The sequence below is a fragment of the Lampetra fluviatilis genome, chromosome 6 (genome assembly GCF_964198595.1).
Source record: "Lampetra fluviatilis chromosome 6, kcLamFluv1.1, whole genome shotgun sequence".
In the NCBI taxonomy this organism is placed as follows: Eukaryota; Metazoa; Chordata; class Hyperoartia; order Petromyzontiformes; family Petromyzontidae; genus Lampetra; species Lampetra fluviatilis.
The window spans coordinates 7,233,183-7,249,556 of record NC_136280.1 but is presented as its reverse complement, the minus strand read 5'-3'; the positions used below and the strand labels follow the sequence as shown (position 1 = coordinate 7,249,556).

Here is a 16,374-nt window from a genome sequence, read left to right as displayed (position 1 = left end):
ACCCGGCTGCCATAGCTCGGATGGCGATTTTGGACTGACGTTTGCTCTCACACATTTTCTTGCTTCCTGTCTACCGTGTTATTTTTTTTGTCCCCCAACCTCGTGCGAAGACGAGTTCATGATGACACATTCCGGGGTCATCTCCATTTGCAGTCCCAATAAGTGGTGAGATCTCACCATCCCAACGGACGCAAGGCTGCTATCACCAAACATTATTAATGTTGTTAAAGGTTGCTTCTGAAGGAAGCCTACATCCTGATCCTTTTGCAGTCTCCAGCGCCGTTGCCGATGAAAATTGTTTTAAAAAATACAAAAAAATCGTGACTGAAGGTCACCGGCAGTTTCTGCATTTCGAACGGCGTTTGTGAGTCATCGTCCGAATGTGTCAAAGTGTTCTTGATTCACGGATATTCTCGTCTTTGGAACTTTCGCGACGTCACAAGTTTAGTTTTTTTTCTCTCTCTCTCTCTCTCCATTGCTGCAGCTCCTTTGCCTCCCTAGTGCACGTGTGGAATAACAATAAGTAGATAGAATGGGCAACGAGTTATTTTGAAATGAAACGAACATACGTGGATCTTTTTTTTCTTTTCAAGATTAATGTTAAACTAAAACGTGCACACACATTTGCGAAAGTGTCATTGAATTTGAACTGTCCGGGTGTATTTTGAGATTGGCCTGTTTGTGTGTTGTTGTTTACGGGATTATAAAGATAACATTTCCATTGACTAAAATTGCAAACTTTTCCCCACTGCCAACCAACACAGTGAGATAGTTATCGAGGAGCGTTTCCTCTGTACACGTGAATTGGTGGAGACTAGAGTTAGCCAGAGCGATGACAACACACATGCTACTCTTTGGTTCTTTCGGTAAAGTCACGTAGATTGAAAAAATAATAAAAGAACACGACTTTTCGGTCGCAACACAAGCATCCGTCTTCAGGTGAGAAAGAATGATCTGATGATCATCTGCCGATCATTCTTTCTCACCTGATGACGGTGTTGCGACCGAAACGTCGTGTTCTTTAATTATTTTTTCCATCTACGCGACTTTACCGAAAGAACCAAAGAGTATAGATTCCTGCAGTCACGAAAGCTTCAAATCAAGAACACACATGATGCTGATGATGATGACGACGACGAAGATGACAATGATGACGATAATAACGAGATCTGGGGGGTCACTCAAATCCTTCTAATTGTCACACATTTTAAATTGACAGGTGTTTGACGCCCGGTGTTGCAATGCCGCGCATGAGATGTTCAACTATATCTGTAACCACATCAAGTATGCCACCAATCGTGGAAACCTCAGGTGAGCCGATGGTCCTTGGTTTAAATGTCACGTCCCAATTTCCATTCCGATGACATTGTTGTAATTTTGCGTGTTCATCTCTGATGTTCAGCTGGCTGTCTGCTTGCCTACCATGTCTGTCAGACCCATACTCCCTATATAATTTTCATATTGACCTTCATTTACATAATTTCCATCCTACGCACCCCCATACGTTTCTATTTGTTTTTGTCCATCTGCTGTGCATGATTGTACGACACGGTTGTTTTGAAATGCTTTTTTCGGAAGCCAAGTCACATATCACCTCCAAAATCCGGAATGGTGTTGTAGAAGATTTGACGTTTTTATTGATTGTGTTGTGTTCTCGTGAAGAGCTCGTTTAAACCGAAGACATGCATTGTCTCTTGTAAATATATATTACAATTTGCATCATTTTCTAGTCTCCTGCTATTGGTGCCTGCATTATTATACTGAAATTGAACGCACATTCTTTTAAACGTTCTTGGGATCTGTGTGTTCATGCTATTCCTCGTGCATCTAAGGGGAAAAGTCTTGACGGGAATTCATCCTGCAAGGTGCGCTCTTTGAAGTCTTAGCGGGACGTATGAAACATACAGAGCGTGCGAGAGCAGTGCCACTGTTAATCACAGATCATCCGAGCCTCTGTTCAATATGTGATAGAGTACACGGAGTGGGATGAAAGTCTCTCTTCTCCCTGGGAGTCGATGCGTAGAGGGGTGTGGGGGTGGTCGGGAAGAGCGAGCATCAGAGGTGGAAACATTCTTGAGACTCAAGTCAAAAAATGGGATGATTCTTTTTTTTAAAGGACGGTGGCCAATGTGTTTATCTTAGTGGGCGCATACCAAATGCGAGTGTGCTCGGACAGCCGGGACAGAAATGTTGATTGGGAACGTGATCGTTCATGCCATCGTTCATCCTCGCTACTTAAACACTCTTAAACGCTCCTTGCGTTCGAGCCTCGCGCGCACATAGTCGTGACTTTTAATCTGGGAAACGCAGTCCCGACCAAGGTAACCTGAAGTCCCGTTCGAAACTGAAGTCCCTTTCATGAGGATTAAAAAAAAACCTAGGAGCGAGGAGTATTATAGTGGCATCAAAGGTTTAGTAATGGGATTTTACTTCTTTATTTTATTATTATTATCCTTACGTCATCCTAACAAAACAAAAAATTACTTTCACACATCGCGTTGCATTGCAGACTGTTGATGACGTACGCTGTTGCTGTTGTTGTTGTTCTGATCAGTCCCACGGCCATCGAGTGCGCCGGGCGGTGCAACTGCACCGGGGCTTATTAGCTGGAGGGGGCCCAGGTTACTGGGTTTACAAAAAAGTGGGGGGAAATTGGGATGGAGTGGTGGGGTGGATGGGGTGGTGGGGTCATTGCATTCTTTGAACCGGGGAACCGTGCCAACTCCCCCCCCCACCCCCCAGCTACGAGTCCCGTTCACGTTCACACCGCTGGCGGTGTTCCGTGCGTGCTGCAGAGTCTGAATGAGATCTGTTCCTGGACCTTCCATGTCACAGGTCGGCCATCACCATCTTCCCTGCACGCACGGGTCCGGGAACCGACTTCCGCATATGGAACAGCCAGCTGATCAGCTACGCCGGCTACCAAAGGGAGGGCGGCTCCGTCACCGGCGATCCGGCCAATGTCGAATTCACGGAGGTGCACGGAGTAACGCTGCTTTGCTTTTTGTTTTGTTATCCGCGCGTTCACGTGCGTGGCAGTGCAAGCGGCGTTGTGACCGCGGCGTGCTGTTGCTTAAATTGGGTGATCGTCAGTTTTGATCGATTGATTGAAAGCACGCACGTGGCATGCGTATATCTGAAAGAGTGGGCACGTTTCTTGAGTCTCCCCGTCGCTGCAGAATACTTGGGGGCTGTCCATAAATGACGTCACGCACCTGTGTGGGGGGGGGGTGGGGGTCAGACATTTGTGACGATGTGTGACGAAGGTGTGTGGGGGGGGGGGGTTGAGAAATGTGACGTCACATCAAAATGCGCAACTTTAAATAAATATAGACAACACGTTCTACTTAATTAAATAGACTTTTTTAATAAATGTTTTCTCCTACCACATCAGAGGGCAGCGCCACATTAAATAAACACTACTATGACAATAGTTTAAAGCGATTTGAAGCATGTTTTTTTTTTTTTGGGGGGGGGGGAGCTTTGTGACGTCATATTTGAGGGGGGGGTCTGACTTTTTGTGACGCCGTGTGACGAGGTGGGGGGGTCAAAAATCGTCCAAAATCGCGTGACGTCATTTATAGACGGCCCCTTGGGGGCACCACAGTTTGTCTATTTGGGAGGTCGTGTGAGGTGGGGTAAAGTGTGGGGTGAAATCCTGCCTTCTTCCAAGAGGTCTGACCAGCGTGGATGTTAAAGACCCTCTCAAGGGGCTCTGTAGAACTCCCTCGAATGGAAGCCCTTCTGGCAGTATTGGGAAGAGCAAGGAATTGCAGGGCTGCACCTTAACCTTTTATCGTATACATGATAAACGTAATTGTCATTTGACGGTCACAGCGTTTACTTTCGTTGTCTCTCATCGTGCAGAGGGCGTTCTGACCAGAATAAACCAGGACCTACGAAATTGATTTTGACCTTTGGACAAATATATGAACTTTGACCTAAGGTGGGGAGGGCAAGTGAGCAACATTCACCGGATCCGGAGAATCGGCTGCCCTTTAATTAATATGTACCTGCCCGAGTAATTACAGTCTTCTATATATCTAGTTTTTTTAAAAATCTTTATAGGTTAGATTATTACGTCGATTCATGAAAGTGTCTCAAGGAAGATACATTTGCATTGTTAAAACATACCAGTAAAAAAAAAGATATATATATATATAACACGTATTACAATTCAGTTGGATTACATAGAATCACTGGGGCACACTTATCCAAGTAAACAGACCCACGACATTCGCACAAAGTAGTTGTTTTGTTTGCTACACACGCAGCTCTGCTTGTCACAATCGGTGCGTGAACACAGCACGTTGATCATCCCCGATGATGTCAATGATGCAAACGCCAGCTGTGAGTCGTTCCAGCTGCTGCCCAAGCGAGTCCACGCTTGCAGGTGGAAGCCGCGCGCTTGTTTGACATTGACGTTTGCGCTGAACTGTTTTGTCCCCCCCCCCTTAAATAGACAGAGGGGGGCGGGTGCGGAGAGAGGGAGGGGTTAGAGAAAAAATCTAACATGTCAATGAGTACGGCGACGCGTGGTAAAGTACGCAAGCTTGAACATTAGGAGAGAGGGAGAAAGAACACACTAAATTAAATAACCTAGCAAAATATCGAAATGTTATGTAATACAACACAGAGAGTCGGTCAACACACAATTAACGCATAGCCTGGTCGATTACGTATTTCTCTCTATGTATCTTGGTGATATCTGTCTGCTTATATGTCTGTCTATAGTTTTCTGGTTAGATTTTTGTTGCTATTTCATTTATACCTGATGATGATTGCTTGTGTTGCAATCGAAACGTCGTATGCTATTATTTAATATATTATTTTATCTTTATACGTGACTTTACCGAAAGAACCAAAGAATAATTCCTGCAGTCACGAAAGCTTCAAATTAAGATCCCCCCCCCCCCCCACATTAAAGTAGTTGTGAGTCATCATTAGACCTCCTTTGCCAGTACCAAAATATAATAATATGGGTTTTTTCCCTACGGTTTTTCCTTTATTATTATATTTTGGTACTGGCAAAGGAGGTCTAATGATGTAGATGCTCACCCCGAGCCCTCATTACTCTGATAGTGCATTGTCTTTGAGCTGTATGCCTTTTAGCGTCCTCTGGTCCAGCACCAATTGAGACGAGGCTCAAAAGAAAGCCGTCTCTGGTGTGGACCAATCAGTTTCAAGGACAATGCCATATATTATCAGAGTGTGTTTTTTGTTTGCATTTTGACCACAAGTATTGTGGTTAATGCACACGTGATTCCTTGTAAAAAGGTTTCAGTTTTGTTGCCAGAAAAAAGGGTGAAAACCCTATTATTATAGTTGTGCGTCCATTGCTATGAGCACGATGAAATATTTTTCATCGTGCTCATGCTGTATTAACGATTGAAATCATCACCACCAGTCACTGTTTATCATCTGCCGGATGAAGGCCCCTCCACCACACGGTCACAGACCCGTGACGTGACACTCCATCTCGCTTGATGCACGCGCACCAATCTCATTGTTCCCTCCTCCACAGCGTTAAAGTATGTACGGATGTTGAACTTATTTCGCACCGTACGTTAGCCAGCCGTGATAAGGGGCCGTTCATAAATGACGTGACGCGATTTTGGACGAATTTCGACCCCCCCCCCACCATTCGTCACACGGCGTCACAAAAAGTCAGACCCCCCCTCAAATATGACGTCACAAAGCTCTGCCCCCCCCCCCAAAATAAAACATGCTTCAAATCGCATGAAACTATTGTCATTGTAGTGTGTATTTAGTGTGGCGCTGCACTCTGATGTTATAGGAGAAACCATTTATTAAAAAGTCTATTTAATTTAGTAGAACGTGTTGTCTATATTTATTTAAAGTTGCGCATTTTGATGTGACGTCACGTTTCTCAACCCCCCCCCCCCCCCCCCATCGTCACACATCGTCAAAAATGTTTGACCCCCCCCCCCCCCCATAGGTGCTTGACGTCATTTATGGACGGCCTCTAATCTTATGTGCGTGCGGGGAAAAGACAACAATCTAAACACAAGCAAAAAAATGTTCTAGAATTAAACGTGCAGAGCTCCAGGTGGCTTCCTAATATCTCGGAAGGAAGAGCGTTCCAGACGGCCGCAGAAGCGCATCTGAAAGCGCGCGATGCAGTCGCCGTCTTCGTTCCAGACGGCTTGCAGCCAAAAGCTGTTTGCCAGGATGGCCGGAGTTCGCGTGACGGTTTATGCTTCTTGACGAAATCAGCAAAGTACTGCGGTTCGTTTGTGGCGAGCACTTTGTGTGCGGCCTTGTTATAACTTATTCGTTTGGCAACCGAAAGCCAACGCAGCACGGGCGAGCACCGGACGGACACGGTCGGATCTTGCAGTGCCCGACGCGACACGTGCCAACATCATTTTGTACACGACGCAGCTTGGCAATGCTTTTTTTTTTTTGCCAGAATGTCATAAAGTATAACGCTGCGTGAGAGACGCACGGTGGAAATCGATACATCTCCTTCACGGTCCCCGTTTCGCCGAGAGTCGATGGTATGATGATTCAACGGAGCTCTCATCCTGTAATCAATCTTCTTGATCTTGTTTCTGCTGCTGCTGCTGCAGATTTGCTCGCGGCTGGGTTGGAGGGGCCCGGGCGGTCGGTTTGACCTCCTGCCGCTGGTACTGCAGGCGGGCAGCTCCAAACCCGAGCTCTTTGAGATCCCTGCGGAGATGGTGCTGCAGGTGCCTCTGCGCCACCCCAGGTGTGCAGAGCCTCCTTCCCTGACTCATCGTGCAGCAGCAGCAGCAGTAACAACAGCAGCAGCAGTAACAACAGCAGCACCAGTTGTAGCAGTAGCGGCAACAGCAGTTGTAGCAACAATAACAGCAGCAGTAGCAGCAACAGCAGTAGCAGCAGCAGTAGTAACAGCAGCAGTAGCAGCAACAGCAGCAGTAGTAACAGCAGCAGTAGAAGTAGTAGCAGCAGTAGTGACAGCAGTAACAGCAGTAATAGCAACAGCAGCAGTAGTAACAGCAGCAGTAGAAGTAGTAACAGCAGCAGGAGAAGTAGTAACAGCAGTAGTGACAGCAGTAACAGCAGTAACAGCAATAGCAGCAGTAGTAATATCAGCAGTAGCAGTAGTAACAGTAGCAGTAGCAGCAGTAGCAGTAGTAACGGCAGTAACAGCAGTAACAGCAATAGTAATATCAGCAGTAGCAGTAGAAACAGCAGCAGTAGCAGTAGTAACGGCAGTAGTGACCGCAGTAACAGCAGCAGTATCAGTAGTAACAGCAGCAGTAGCAGCAGCAGTAGCAGCAACAGCAGCAGCAACAGCAGCAGCCACACGCCATGCCCCGGCACGCCGAGAGCCTTGAACTCACAATGCGTCAACCGGCCAGATGCTTTATTCAGAGCCTGGAGCAGAGAGCCAATTGAGACGATGACTTCCCGTTCGCAAGGGTGAGAACATTCGCTCAATTAAACAGTGGGGGAACCGCGGGCGAGAAAAAAATTGTCGATGAAAAAAAAACAAGAACACTTTTTTTGTATCGTCATACAAATATTTCATCTGAGATTAATGTTTAAATAGTATTCCACGTTGAACCTATTCATTTGCATTTGACAGTGGTTGCATGATAGCCAAGGAAGAAAAACCGTGCACGTGTCGGTCCTCGGCAGGGCTTCATTATTCTAGGGTTTGCCGCTAGTAGCGTAACGAGCGTGGGGGGGGGGGGGGGCAGGCAAGGGGGTGCATTGCCCCCCCTGGTGACCAAATCGACGAGTTGGGGGCCCATGAGATATGTGTAAAAAGAACAAAAACTCCTGGAATTCCTCTGGCATGGATAAATATTATGATTCTGAAATGTTCGAGACCGTGAGCGTAACGATGTGTTTAGGCGAGAGGAGCCGCGATGTGCAATTTGCCTCGAGGTGCGACCCTTGTGGGACAAATCAAATATTTGGGGCTCTCACCTGACCAATTGCCCCACCCCCCCTGAGCTGATAATGTCGTGATTGCGCCACCGGTTGCCACCTGTCCCGGTTTTCTCAGGATCCTCCTCTTCTTCTTTGAAGTAGCTCTCCAGATGCATTTGCAAGTCTTTGCCGCAACGTTAAAAGAACCGCTCTCTGTCCCGGGCGCAATAATGTCACTGTGTTTTTTGTTGTTGAATTATAATCGTACCTCGGAGGTGGCAACCGTAGATGTTGCAGGCTTTGGTGGCGGTGTGATGTGAGTGTGGCGGTGTGATGTGAGTGTGGCGGTGGTGTGGTGTGTGGCGTGTGGTGCGCGGTGCGGTGGTGTTGGTGGCGGTGTGATGTGAGTGCATAGGTGGTGTGGTGCGCAGTGTGGTGTGGTGGTGCACAGTGCCGTGGTGTTGGTGGCGGTGTGATGTGGATGTAGTGCGGTGAGCAGTACGGTGGCAGTGGTGGACGGTGCGGTCTGATTGGTGGCCGGGGTGTGATGCTGTTGGTGCGATGCTGTTGGTGCGATGCTGTTGGTGCGATGCGTGGCGCGAGCGAGCAGGCTGGAGTGGTTCGCGGAGCTGGGCCTGCGCTGGTACGCACTCCCCGCCGTCTCTTCCATGCTGCTGGAGATGGGCGGCCTCGAGTTCCCCGCCTGCCCGTTCAGCGGGTGGTACGTGGGCACCGAGATCGGCGTGCGGGACCTCTGCGACTCCGGCCGCTACGACGTCCTGGAGGTGCCCCCCCCCATCCCCCTCTCTCTGCCGCCCGCCCCCCACCTCTCTCTGTCTCCCCCCCCCCCATCTCTGCCATCCCCCCCTCCTCCTCTCTTCCACCCCCTCTCTTCAAGTTCAAGTTCATTTATTAGGTATAGCCCTGTGAGCCATTCGGCTCTTGAATCGGGTACAACCGCAACAAAGAAAAAACAAAAACATGAACAAAAAACATCTTGAAGTGAATATGTGTGAGCGCAAACAGAAAATCCAAGAAAAGACAGCAAAATATTGCAGAAAAAAATCACCGTACACCAACGCTGTGTGCAAAAATTCCAGTGGGATGCAAGTCAAACAACAACAACAACAACCATAAGACAACTTAGATTAAGGCCATCAGTCTAACTCTGTACTACAACAAACAAACATGGCTAAAACAAATACACTTTTCGAAATCTCCTTCCTCACCCGGCCCCCCACATCTCTCTACCCCCCCTCTCTGCCCCCCCCTTCTCTGCCGCCCCCCCCCCATCCGTTTCTGCCACCTTCATGTCTCCCGTCCCTCTCTCACGTCCGTGCCACTGCGTCCTCCGATTTCCTTTATCCAATTATTTTCCGAAGTGCTGCATGTAATTCAATTCAATCTTAGAGGGGAGCGCATAGCGACGTTGTTATCTCACGTAGATGTATGCAGCGCCTTGTTCTCAAGCGCTTTGACAACAGCGACAGCATTTGCATGATATGATAGTGGTTTAGATAAAGAGTTGAGTGGGGGTTGGTAAAAGTGGTGGTGCAGTTGTGGTGACAGGAGGACGGGTGGGAGAGATTAGGGAGGTGTTGGGGGTAGCGGTAGAGATGGGGGTAAGGGTAGAGATAGGGGTTGGGGTAGAGATAGGGGTGAGGGTCGGCCTGATCATAGCTCGGAGCAGTGCCAGATTATCCTAGTAGCAAAAGCAGCAAATGCTCCGGGCGCCGCACTTTCAAGGGCCCCACGCTAAATGCTTTCAAGCTATCAATTCCGATTCAGTGATTCTGCACTTGCTCATTTTCGGTGGCTGCTCTCGTCTGGCCAGCATGGAAGAGTAGGCCAAAAATATCCTCAAGAAGGGGCTGCTAGTGGAGGTCATTCCGACAGCGCATGCATTGGTGTACGGTTATTTTTTTTCTGCAATATTTTGCTGTCTTTTCTTGGATTTTCTGTTTGCACTTAGTCACATATTCACTTTAAGATGTTTTTTGTTCATGTTTTAGTTTTTTGTTTGTTGCGGTTGCACCCGATCCAAGAGCCGAATGGCTCACAGGGCTATACCTAATAGGATGACTGAGACATTTGCGAGACCGCACCTTTACATCTACCTATGTTATCGTTACATAATTTTTTCACCAACTTTTTATTGTACAAGTTAAGGCCCACTGAGCTATGTAGCTCTTTTAGAGAGGCCACCTAGCCACAGACGATAGCTGAACGAAATGGCTTATCACGTGGAAATTTCTAGCAGCCAAATACTCTAAATTCATGTTTCTAAATGTGGAGGGAAAAACCGGAGGACCCGGAGAAAAAACCACGCGACCACGGGGAGAGAGAGACACGCAAACTCCAAATATACAGCAGGCGTCAGGGTCGGGATGGAACACACGACCTCCTGTATACCAGGCGAGGGAGTTAACATCTCGCCACCGTGGCGTGTGTGTGTTTTTCAGGTGATGAATACAAATTCATATTCTCAGGTTTTTTCGGTAAAGTCACGTAGGTAAAAACATTAAAATTAATGAAAGTAAAATAAAACAAAACAAAATAAAATTCACGACGTTTCGGAGGCAACACAAGTCTCCGTCATCAGGTGGGACCGTCACAGCCGAATTAGCTGCATCAAGTGAAGCAATGATTCAAGATGTAATCCCTTATAAGCAAGTTGAAGAGAGGTGGAGAGGGGGGGGAGAGCTTATCAGGCTGTGGTAGCCAATGAATGGAAACGTATCGGGAGGGAGGAGGAGCGGTGATCAAAGACTGCACGCAGTGCTCAACACAATGAATGGAGACGTGTCGGGACGGAGGGCGAGCGGCGATCAAAGACTGCACGCAGTGCTCAACACAATGAATGGAGACGCGCCGGGACGGAGGGCGAGCGGTGATCAAAGACATCACGTAGTGCTCAACACAATGAATGGAAACGTGGCGAGCGGTGATCAAAGAACAATGAAGAGATTACTGTTAAACACTGTGGATGTTAACACTTGGTGAAGTAAATTAAAATAGTGCCTGTCAGATAAGATGGTCCAAAAAGTGTAATTAAGTCTTTTTTGCGTGGTTAATAACATCTTTCCAGTGATTACTGAGTTTGTACCCGTCATCACGGTTGAAATTATGTCTGTGTTTGTATATTTGTATGGCTTCGTGTACAAACCTTTGATGGTAGCCCGGAGGTTTGCAGAGAACCTTGGTCTCGGAAAAGACAATTTCATGAGAGCCCGCCGAGTTGTAGCAATGATCGGCAACGGCCGAAGAATCAGTTCTGCCGTGTTTCAGATCTGACACGGCAGAACTGATTCTTCGGCCGTTGCCGATCATTGCTACAACTCGGCGGGCTCTCATGAAATTGTCTTTTCCGAGACCAAGGTTCTCTGCAAACCTCCGGGCTACCATCAAAGGTTTGTACACGAAGCCATACAAATATACAAACACAGACATAATTTCAACCGTGATGACGGGTACAAACTCAGTAATCACTGGAAAGATGTTATTAACCACGCAAAAAAGACTTAATTACACTTTTTGGACCATCTTATCTGACAGGCACTATTTTAATTTACTTCACCAAGTGTTAACATCCACAGTGTTTAACAGTAATCTCTTCATTGTTCTTTGATCACCGCTCGCCACGTTTCCATTCATTGTGTTGAGCACTACGTGATGTCTTTGATCACCGCTCGCCCTCCGTCCCGGCGCGTCTCCATTCATTGTGTTGAGCACTGCGTGCAGTCTTTGATCGCCGCTCGCCCTCCGTCCCGACACGTCTCCATTCATTGTGTTGAGCACTGCGTGCAGTCTTTGATCACCGCTCCTCCTCCCTCCCGATACGTTTCCATTCATTGGCTACCACAGCCTGATAAGCTCTCCCCCCCCTCTCCACCTCTCTTCAACTTGCTTATAAGGGATTACATCTTGAATCATTGCTTCACTTGATGCAGCTAATTCGGCTGTGACGGTCCCACCTGATGACGGAGACTTGTGTTGCCTCCGAAACGTCGTGAATTTTATTTTGTTTTGTTTTATTTTACTTTCATTAATTTTAATGTTTTTACCTACGTGACTTTACCGAAAAAACCTGAGAATATGAATCATTGCAGTCACGAAAGCTTCAAATCTAGAATTGATGAATACAAGTTTAGCATGTATACTCAAAATTCAGCCGGCGCATCTGATCTCATAATAAAAACACAGCTGCACGGCTTGTGCATAAAACAAGGGCTGTGTTTGAAGGCAATACATACTGCATCATTGACCTTGTCCAATTATACAAAGGCCTCGATACCAAATGATGCAAGCATGCGCACGCACAACCCACAATCATGACCATGAGAATTGACGGAAGCACTTATGTTATTATTAGTATTACCAATTACCTTCATATTGTAGGCTAGCTATTCGACCTCACAATATGTCCACTGACCATGATTTGTGTGTTTTATTCATGAAAACGTTCTTCCGTGATATCGAGTTTTTTTGTGCGCTTGCACACGCACAGCAGCTTTGTATGAAATATTTTCAAGAGGTTTTCGATGAATGCTATCAATGGCTGAATGGACCCCCCCCTTCGAGAGCACAGAGGAAGGTTACGGCTAATTCATCTAAGCCACATAATAGGCCTCGTAGCTTAATGGAGTTCGCGACGCGCATCTTTACTCAAATGACCCCTGCGTTTTGATTCGTATTTGCTTTTAGGGTTCGGCCGCATAATACAGTCGTTTCGTTCCAATTTTGCCGACCAGATTGTCACGTTCGCAAAAATATTATCTGATACGTGCCGCCGAATGGATCAAACGCAGACCGATAAAGCTTCGCGCCGATGGCTTGAGACTTTTCACGACTGAACGTCTCACGACACCGGCGAAGGGCTTTGTGCGTCGGACTTTGATCGATGCAGTGGCACGGATAAAATAATATCTTTGCGAATGTGACAATCTTGTCGGGTGGCGGAGGGATTAATGACAATAATGTTCAAGTACGAGGTGGCCCAACCCAAAAGCGAACACGGATCATTGTATTGGCTATGGAACCCCCCCCACGTTTTCAGGTTCTACCTTCATTAAAGTAACTACCCGGTAAAGTGTTTCTCAACCGTACACCCTAACGCAGGCAGCGTAACCAGAAGGGTATGTTTACTATGTGCCGTCCACAGATATCCCTACGACCCGACAGACCTCGTGTGATTTTTTGAAAGGCCGCAGTTTCTTTTTCCGTAGTTTTTAACCTTTTTCTTTTTACAGTTATCGCTCACGGTGCTGCATTTTATTCGGGGTGCATGGTTACGTCTAGGCAATGCACCCATTGTTATTTCACGGCAGCGAGGTTTTTTTAATTAAAGTTTGTTTCTCCCTATTATTCGAATGTCAGGAAAGGCAGTGATGGGATCGCGGTTTCCAACTTTTCAGTTTGCTGTCACAGCGACAGCTGTTCATGCATGCCTCCGCCAGCACAGCCAATGTTGAATCACAATCCTCGACTCCCTACCAAATGAACACCATTTCCCATACATTACACTATGTAACACGATTTTTGTCCCTGGGTAGTAAGTGTTATTTTTATGCCTAAAAAGTATACAAAATGGCTATTATTCCCCACAAACTTTGCTTTTGTGACCAGGACATTGTGTGAAGGAATGACACAAAAGCACACGTTTTTTCATTGAAAATAGGTACATTTCAAAATATCACTGTCCTGGTCACAAAATCAAAGTTTGTGGGGAATATTAGCCATTTTCTATACTTTTGAGGCATAAGCAATTAGGAAATAACACTACCCAGGAACAAAAAATAAAAAAAAATTGTTGCACAGTGTTATTACAGATCTCCCAAAATTTTTGTGTGAATGCATCTATCAGCTCTTCGAGTGACGTGAAAGAATGGATTTACTCGGAAGTTGCTTTCACCAACGCTTAACACGGTGAGAGTCGAGGTATAGGCAACGCATTTGAGTGTCAGCACAGGGTTAAAATTTGAACGAATTCTTTTTCTTTCACTTTTTTTTCATGTATTCTTCCCCCCGCTCGTGTGGTCTATTGGGTTCACGTTTAAAAAAATAACACCAACCACATAATTTATTTTTACAAAATAATTTGTTCTCACACCAGGAACACTGGTGGCTATTGTATTGCACGAACCATTTTACGGATTTTTGTGTTTTCTGAAGGCGAATTCTTTTGGGCTGCTGGGCCACTTTTCTCTCCCCCGAGGGGTTTTGACTGTCGCTTCTCTGCATCCCAGGCGGTGGCCGTCAGGATGGGGCTGGACATCAGAAACGTCTCCTCGTTGTGGAAGGACCAAGCGTTGGTGGAAATCAATATCGCCGTCCTGCACAGTTTCCAGGTTTTAACGAAGCGAAGCAAAGATTAGCCTCTGATTTGTCATCACCATCATCAGCCATGATAAACCCATCATCATGATTGTGATGGAATCATCCATCTCGTTCTTGCACTTGAGATAACGTCATCACTCCATCTCTTTAACGGAGTTGATCCCAAATATCCCGTTGTAGGGCCACGAAGCTTGGGAAATTGTTGGTTCCGTTTCTGGCTGCCTTCCCATTCGTCTGTTGTCTTCCGTGCCTCTGTGCGCTTCCATCTGGAATTTCCAGCAATGATTATCTGTAAATTGTGATATTGTAAGATTATTATTGTTGTGATTATCAATAATCCGTGATGAATGTATTGTTATTATGGGGTGGCTGTTCGCGATGTCGCAGTTGGACCGAGTCACAATCGTGGACCATCACTCGGTGACTGACTCGTTCATGAAGCACCTAGAGACGGAGGGCCGCGTTCGGGGTGGCTGCCCGGCCGACTGGGTGTGGATCGTGCCCCCTATTTCTGGCTCGCTCACCCCCGTCTTCCACCAGGAGATGCTCAACTACATCCTCACGCCGGCCTTCTTCCACCAGGTGTGGCGATGGGGCCCAGACTCCGCAACCTTAATATTGACTATTTATTGTGTTTGACCAAGGCTCACTGAGCTATATGGCTCTTTTTCAGAAGAGAGCTGAAAAAATGGTAGCTCAATGAAGGGGCTTATCACGTGGAAATGTATAGTAGTCAAATACTGTAAACCCATGTTGATTATAAATGTAAGGGAAGAACCAGAGGACCCGGACAAAAAATCCACGTGACCATGGGGAGAGAGACGCAAACTCCAAATATACAGGCGTCAGGGTTGGAATGGAACCCACGACTTCCTGTATACCAGGCGGGGTAGTTAACATCTTGCAACTGTGGCGCCCTGTTAGGTAACATCTCACCTTAGCCGCGGTGGAACCCAACAACAACAAAAGGCATTATCACTCCCTGGATGAGATGCGCGGCATTGCTCACAAGCTCCAGCCGAAAATGATTTGGAATGTTTATAAAAATTTTGACAAATCTCTTCACATGTACAACAACAACAACTGCCATTAACCACCAAGTGGCGGTGACGTCATCACGTACGCTTGTGATATGGAGTTAAAGAGCGATTTATGATCGCGGGCCATTGAGGCAGACGCCATCTCCCCCCGTGACCACCACCCATCCTTTCAGCGCCTCATGGCTCTCCAAACCTCCGAGCGAAAGCTGTGGTAAGCCTCCTTATTCTCTGATGTGGGATGCTGTAGACGATGAGAGTGGGCCTGCCAATTTTTCTCAGCCAGCCTAAACACCTCCTCTTGTCAACCAGGGTATCTGGGGAGGTCTGGACCATGTACCCAATTCAGCCATTGCAGCTGCATGAGCCACAATCCTAAATGTCACCCATTTCTCCTCGACATCAGGAGGAGTGGGGGACTATGCCAACCCCAGCCGCAATCGATGATGAAATTCTCACTTGCAACTTTCATCAGCTAGCTGAGACCATGCAATTATGGGTTTGAATGAGGTTCTGGGTGTACACCCACCACCGGAGTGAAAGAATGGCAGGCGCATCTTACAGATGACAAGTCGATGGTCAGTGGGCAGATCAGCTCCACGGTAGGTCCTGGTGTCAAGGACATGGGACCGCATCCACTGTTCTGTCACTATGTAGTCCAGCAGATGTTCTTGCTTGGACCCGGCATGCATCCATGATGTTGTGTGGATGCGCCGATGCTGGAACAGCACAAAAATCTAGCAGCCTCCTACCGTTGTCATTGAGTTGATCTGGCCCATGCCTTCCAATCACTCCAGATCAGGTGCCAGCATCATGACCAACTTGGGCACTGAAGCCACCCAACAAGATGACTCTATCCCAAAGAGCCACTTTAGCTAGCACCTGTGACAGGAGGTCATAGATGGCATCTGACTCATCGGCCTTGCCTGCATCCCTCCACATGTACACACACGTACGCACAGGTGTTCCGCATTATAGGGTGCACCCCTAAATTACAGACGAAACGTTAATATTATAATCTGAAGCATACGGTCATTTCCATTTAAAAGATTGACGAGGTTTTAGCGTGCATTGCCTTGCACACTGAGAAACGAACCCTATAACCCGAGATTGA

The 16,374-nt window shown here is 46.9% G+C and overlaps 1 protein-coding gene across 2 annotated transcripts in view; it reads left to right on the top strand.

The window, feature by feature from the left end:
- LOC144933103 (nitric oxide synthase 1-like) overlaps positions 1-16,374 on the top strand; it is a 54,695-nt gene that overhangs the window by 15,501 nt on the left and 22,820 nt on the right. For both annotated transcript variants that reach the window (XM_078857639.1, XM_078857640.1), the window contains exons 6-11: positions 1,220-1,311; positions 2,836-2,977; positions 6,594-6,733; positions 8,498-8,672; positions 14,133-14,234; positions 14,611-14,805. In XM_078857639.1, the coding sequence (XP_078713765.1) occupies positions 1,220-1,311; positions 2,836-2,977; positions 6,594-6,733; positions 8,498-8,672; positions 14,133-14,234; positions 14,611-14,805 (846 nt within the window). The remainder of the gene's footprint in view (positions 1-1,219; positions 1,312-2,835; positions 2,978-6,593; positions 6,734-8,497; positions 8,673-14,132; positions 14,235-14,610; positions 14,806-16,374) is intronic.